The sequence below is a fragment of the Nematolebias whitei genome, chromosome 2, assembly GCF_014905685.2.
Source record: "Nematolebias whitei isolate Nwh7 chromosome 2, NemWhi1, whole genome shotgun sequence".
Lineage (NCBI taxonomy): Eukaryota > Metazoa > Chordata > Actinopteri > Cyprinodontiformes > Rivulidae > Nematolebias > Nematolebias whitei.
In genome coordinates, this window is record NC_056499.1 from 42,191,503 (window position 1) to 42,198,596 (window position 7,094).

General features: G+C 37.1%; 1 protein-coding gene across 1 annotated transcript in view; it reads right to left on the reverse strand.

Annotated features, from left to right (window-relative positions):
* LOC119430246 (APAF1 interacting protein) overlaps window positions 1-7,094 on the reverse strand; it is a gene marked incomplete in the record, with an annotated part of 24,856 nt that overhangs the window by 2,977 nt on the left and 14,785 nt on the right. The window contains 3 exon segments of the mRNA XM_037697693.1: window positions 3,573-3,690; window positions 3,829-3,877; window positions 6,186-6,286. Of these exon segments, the coding sequence (XP_037553621.1) occupies window positions 3,573-3,690; window positions 3,829-3,877; window positions 6,186-6,286 (268 nt within the window).

Here is a 7,094-nt window from a genome sequence, read left to right on the forward strand (position 1 = left end):
TATATATATATATATATATATATATATATATATATATATATATATATATATATATAAATGATAGCAAAATTAGCAAATATTAAAAATAAATATTTAAAGCTGGCTAGGACTAGAAATTCACATGGGAAGTTTCCTTTTGTTTAGTTTTGAATGAACTAAGAAGACAAATATTTAGGCCTGATATTAACTGTAGGCAGTCTGCTCCACAATCGTGTATTTAATCTTGCACACCTAATTAGCATGTTGTTATTTCAGTGCAGAAAAATGGTCCAAGCCAAGAATAATATCTAAAATCTCAACAATATAACTTAAGAGAACACCATCAGATTATTTGGGAGCAAAATACACTCTAAAGCACTATGCTGTTATTCAAGAATGATTCATCTTTCTCATGAAAAACAGTCATTAAAACTTTTCTCATTATTAGTCTTGCCTCTGATGTGTGTTGAACGCCCGTTTGATTGTTCAGAAGATACTAAGCATGAGACATCAATAAGTTGGCTTATCAGGTTTTAAATATAAGTCAATGAATCAATCAAGCTTTATGTCTATAGCACCTTATATATGAGCCAAATGCAAAAAAAAAAGTGTCTACAGCAGAGAGAAAAAAGAGCTATCACATAGGATTGTTTATTTTGTCATTTTTTCCAACTGCTCCCTTCATCAGGGGTCATCACAGCGAACTGAGTTGCACGAAGACTTGGACATTATTTTTACGCTGGATGCCCTTCCTGACTTACCCACAGACCACCGAGCTACCACAGCCCTCTGTGTGCAGCAAAGAGCTGCTATCAAGAGCACCCAGGGGAGCAGATGGTGGGGGTTAAGGGCCTTGCTCAAGGGCACAGAGTGGAGCAAATTAAGGTGGAGACAAGTGTGGGTGCTTCACCATCACCAACCCCTCCCACATTTTGATGTTGTTGGTACCGGGAGTTGAACCAGCAATCTTCTGATCACAGGCTCACCTACTCTAACTTCTAGGCCACCACTCCCTCCCATAGGATAAAACTATCACACATCAAATCCAGACTGAAAAGAAGGGTTTTTGGTCTACATTTAAAAGTGTCTAGATCAGGGGTCTGCAACCTTTATGATCAAAAGAGCCATTTTTACACCTTCATTCACCAAATTAAATGTGTCCAGAACTGCAATAACCTGTGATTATCAATTGATTTTCAATATTTATTGATATTTTTACAATTTCAGTCAGAATCAGAGATTTGTTATTGTCATTCGCACCTCATGTGGTACATGTGGTGGAACAAAATTATGTACACAGGGTCCCAGTTAAATCCAACAATAAAATGTAAAAGAAAAACAATAACATCTAAGATATGAACTAAGAAAAACATCAATTAAATATACACTAAGCACTAATAGCATAAAAACATTACGTCGAACATCAGCACAAACATGAACATGAGTCTGTGTGAGCAGATGAGCACGCATGAACACATCAACATGAAACAGATCAGCAGCAACATGATGTGATTTTTTCACAGTGATTATTCTGGTTAGAGATTCAGGAGTCTAACAGCCTCAGGGTAGAAGCTGTTCCTCAGTCTAGTGGTTCTACACTTAATGCTCCTCAACCTCCTGCCTGAGGGGAGCGGGGCAAAAAGTGTGTATGCTGGGTGAGTGGGGTCCTTCATGATGCAGGTGGTCCTCTTCCTGCATATGGAGGTGTAAATGTCTGTGATGGTGGGGAGGCTGACTCCAACAGATTTCTGTGCAGCCTTCACCACTCTCTGTAAAGCTTTTCTTTCTGCAGCTGTGCAGCCTCCATGCCACACATTGATGCTGGAGCACAGGATGCTCTCCACTGCACATCTGTAGGAGGTAAGGGATCGTAAGTCCCTTACGACCCCTTAACCCACTTAACAACTGTTAAGTTCATTGCAAAAATCAATGCAGACATGTTCCTGTTTTTAGTATTTTACATCGTTTCATAATGTAGCTTTTGGATTTGTTTTTATATAATTTCTTCTATTTACTTTTTATTTTGTATGCTTTTATATGATTCTCTATTGTTGTCTATACCTCATCTGTGTTCTTTGTTTAAAACAGATCTCTCTTGTAAATGAGTCCTCGAGACTCAATGAGACTAACCTGTAGAAACAACGGCTGAATGAATGAATGAATATTGTGACTTGAAGGAAGTACATGAGAATAATATGTATAACTCTTTTAGCTGTTCCACTGAGCAGAACAAAAACTTTTGGTGATTCTGCTTTTAGTAGCTATGCACCAAGACTGTGGAACAGCCTGCCAGAGAATCTGAGAGGAGTCCATAATGTAGACCAGGGGTCTGCAACCTGCGGCTGTGGAGCAACATGTGGCTCTTTGGTCCCTCTGCAGCAGCTCTTTCAAGCGTTGAACAAATCTAACACAAAACTGAATTTTATTGTTATACAAACAACTAAAAAGTACTAGTTTTAGTGGTTTTCCTGTCATTTATTTTGCAAATACTCTTCAACATTTTGCTTTATTTTTATACTTACAATATTTTTGGACTATAAGTCGCATTAAACGAAACAAGTTCATTTTGACAGATTTTTGAGCTCTGTGTACCACATAAGATCAGTACGAGGTCAGAAAACACAACCAGAATTAATACATAAGGTGCACCTGATTATAAGGCTCACTGCTGATTTTTGAGAAAAATTAAAGGATTTTAAGTGTGCCTTATTGCCTTATAGTCCAAAAAATATGGCAATTATTTTTTCACAATTTTAAAAAAAAAATCACATAGGTCTGCACAGTTCATATTTTTTTCAATTTAAAAAAGCAACCCCCCCCCTTTATTTTTTTTATTTTTTACAAGAATCTGGTCTTTTCATTTTTATTCAATTAAAAGAAGAGAATAACCTTCACATCAATGTGAAGAAGACAAAGGAGATGATTGTGGACTTCAGAAGGAACAAACACACGTACACCTCCCTGAACATAAGAGGATCTGCAGTGGAAGTGGTCTCCAGCTACAAGTACTTGGGTGTACACATGAATGACAACCTCAGCTGGAGCAACAACACCACCAGCCTGATCAAGAAAGCTCATCAGAGACTCTACTTCCTCTGGCGGCTGAGACTGGGAAGCTCAGCCCTCGCCAAAGTTAGTCATGGAGTTCCTCAGGGTTCAGTGCTTGGACAAATACTCTTTATTTATGCTGATTATACTCATATTTGTCCATGAAACCTAATGTATCCAATCAGTTACTTAGACTACAAGCATGTCTTAAAGACATTAAAACCTGGATGACCCTTAATTTTCTGCTTTTCAACTCTGACAAGACTTAGGTTTGGTTTTTGGACCTGAGCATCTTAGGAATAAATTTTGCAGTCTTTCACTTCCTCCTCATCTCTTCTGCTTCAAAAGGCGTTCAAAATCCATTTCTCATATAGTTCATTCTTTTCTATTTAAAAAGTTTTGTTAAAAACAGTCAAAGATAATAAGTAATTTTCCACAGATTGGACTTTGACACTGACGAAATGAGAACATTTTGGTTCCAGACTGACTCTATGGCTGGCCGCAGACAGATTATGGGAGATTTGTAATCAGGTAGAGTTTCTAACCTTTCATAGTGTAGGCGTTCATAAAAAGTGGTGTACATTGGCTTTTCTTTAACTTTTTCCATGCAGGTGGAGAACAGATGTCCCTCTCCTGCACATCACACACAAACATATCTTCTGGCTGGGAAAAAAATGAACAAGAATTAAAATGATTTGACAGAAACAGTTACACTTTTCTTTTTCTGTTTGTGCCACTCAGTCAGAGCTGTGAGTCATCTGAACCAAGCACAGCTTCATATTTTGATTGGAACCAGCTCACCTGTATTCTCTCTTTCTGGACGCCTGACGGTGCGATGTAAATCTGGTCTCTGTAAGTTATACAGAAATAATGAGGCAATGGATTCATTTTTAAGACAACAATGAAATAGCTAACTGAACACAAACAACTGGATATTATATTTGTTTTTTATCTGGAAGAAAATGATCTACGTTAAATGAGTTAAAGCAACTTCTTCTCCTTCTTTCGGCTTTTCCCTCTTCAGCGGTCGCCACAGCAAGTCATCCTCCTCCATCTCACTCTGTCCTCACTCCAACTACTTTCTATGTCCTCTCTCTTCTCTTTGGTCTTCCTCTTAGTCTTTTTTCCTGGCAGCTACATTTCTAACATCCTTTCTACCAGTATACCCACTGTCTCTCTTCTGGACATGTCCAAACCATCTCAGTCTGGTCTCTCTAACTTTATCTCACAGTTGTTCAACCTGTGCTGTACCTCTGATGATCTCATTCCTAATCTTATCCAGACTCGTCACTCCTAAGGAGAATCTCAACATCTTCATTTCTGCCGCTTCCAGTTCTGTCTCCTGTCTTTTTGACAGTATCTCTGTCTCCAGACCATACAACATAGCTGGTCTCACCACTGTCCTGTAAACTTTTCCTCTGACCTTTGCTGTAACCAGTTCATCGCAAATCACTCCTGGAACTTTTCTCCATCCACTCCATCCTGCCTGGACTCTCTTTTTCACCTCTTTACCACACTCTCCATTTTCCTGGACAGTGGACCCCAAGTACTTGAAGTCCTGCACATTTGTGACCTCTGCTCCTTGTAGCCTCACTGTTCCACCTGTCTCCCTCTCATTCACACACGTACTACGGATGACTTTCATTCCTCTTCTTTCAAGTGCATACCTCGACCTCTCCAAGTTCTCTTCCACCTGTTCCCTTTTCTCATCACAATGTCATCTGCAAACATCATAGTCCATGAGGGTTAAAGCTACTGTTTTTGTAAAAGGAGAGAAAAGCAAACTCACCTAAATCTTTCTTTCACGCACCCAAACCTCATAGTATTTTAAATACGTTGCTGCTCCATTTTATTTTATATTATTTGAATAAAAAAAACTGCTGTAATGTCAAAAGAACTACATGTACAGTACCGGTATATTCAATTTCCAAAATAGGGGTTTGAGTTTGTTGGAAATAATAAATATTCAGTGGATTTGGTGAGAACAGCTAATGGGATAACGTCTGAAATGAAACTAAATAAAAACAAAACTGTAGAATTAGACAAGAGTCACAGTTTATCCCTTTAAAATTGTTGAAATGATCCTATTTAGAGCCTTAGATTTTCCCAACAGAACCCAAAGAATAAAGCCACTGCATTCCTCTTTATCTAGCAACAAATACGTCCAGATAGGAGAATCTTATTGATTTTGATAGGAGGGTTTGGCAAGGCTCCCTCAGTCTGAGTCACTCCCGAGTCAAACCAGAGATACTAAGGAAAAAAAAAAAAAAAAAAAGACTCCAAAATTAAAAATGAGCCTGCTCTCAAACTGTAAGCTTTCTGTCTGAAACATTTTGTAGCATTAGGATAAAGTGCACTCAGGCTCCTTGATCAATTCAATCTTTGCCTGCTTAAATCTAAGTTATTACTATAAAATGTAAAATTGTTTATTAGAAACAAAAATGTATTTGAGATTCTTAATGTGGTCACATTTATTCATTATAGATATAGAGTTGAATCAAATGTTTATACAAAAAATGGATGACAAATAATGCTTTAGCACAATTTTGTACATGAGTTGCTTTTTTCTGAGATGGACAACCATATTTCAAAATGAAAATATATTTTTTACAGAATCATTTTGGGGTTGCAGTTATTTATTTGTTTATTTATTTTTGCTTGTTTTCTTTTTGTCTGACTGAAACATGAATGTATATGAAGCGGCAGTGAGTGGCACTTATTTAGATTGCTGGGGGTTTCATAAAGATTCCTTGTTAACTTCAATAAATGTCTGTCAGTCCATATTTCATAGGGAGATTTGTTAATGGGTGATGCTTTTCTTGTAGCTGCCAACTATAAAAACACATGTTTAAAGATGGTAGTAATGATCTGTCCAAGCTTTCAATTTGAATTGTAGCTTGTTGTTGGAAAAACTGAAGTCTTTTACGTTCAACTTAGATTAACAAACACTTAGAAAACATGACTGACCTGCGAGTGAACTTTTTTAGTACAAATAATCTCCAGAATTCTCCAAAACAAAATGTGACTCTTGGGATTGCTAAAAATAGGTTACATAAGGATATGTCAAACTATCTTCATATTTTAAACATAATTTGAATAAAATAGATGAACACAGTTGCTTTACAAAACATCATTAAGCAGTACATCTGTATACAAACCCCTGTTTGAGACTGATCCCACCGCCTGTCCCCGTCACCCATCCCAGCTGGTAAAAGAGTCGACATAACTCAGGAATGAGTACACGTGGATGCTCCTTGTCCTGGGACACACAAACAACCACTGCAGTTTAAACATCGGTGCATACAAAATGTAAATGGTCCAGTTCAACAAATGCAAAATAACTCCTTTAGAAATAAAATGAGTTATATAAAAAGTTGTTATTAACATACATACTCCTGTATATAATAACCAGAGTAGTCACAGCCTGAACATTTCCCTTTTTGTTGAAATTATCGTAATGTACAGATTAACACCAGAGAAATACATAACATAAGTTGTTCATATGTATATACATTGTTTTTTTTCTATAAATCCATCTCATTGAGTTTTGCCAGTCTTCTATTAGTCATTTTCATTCTATTACAGTCATATTACTGAGAATCTTCACCAGCCTATTACAGTCATAAAAATAAAACAAAGTACCCAAGAGGAAACACAAATACACAGAGTAAAAAATGACTTGAATGTAACCTGACTCGGTGAACAATACGGTATACTACAGAAATGAGAAAAGCCCTATCAAATATCTATAGACTTTATCATAAGTATTCTTGTTATCACCATTAGGAATAGTGAAAAGTATTATCAGTCGTACACTTTGGAGTTACTTCTAACAGTTAGGTCTTTAATCTTAGATTATGTCAAAACTTAATTATAAGTTTTAGTTATAAGTTATTATATATTATTATTACATTAGCTGACAACCTCAGCTGGAGCAATAGCACCACCAGCCTGATCAAGAAAGCTCATCAGAGACTCTACTTCCTCAGGCGGCTGAGACGAGCTGGTCTGGGAAGCTCAGTCCTCACCTCCTTCTACAGGTGTGCAGTGGAGAGCATCCTGTGCTC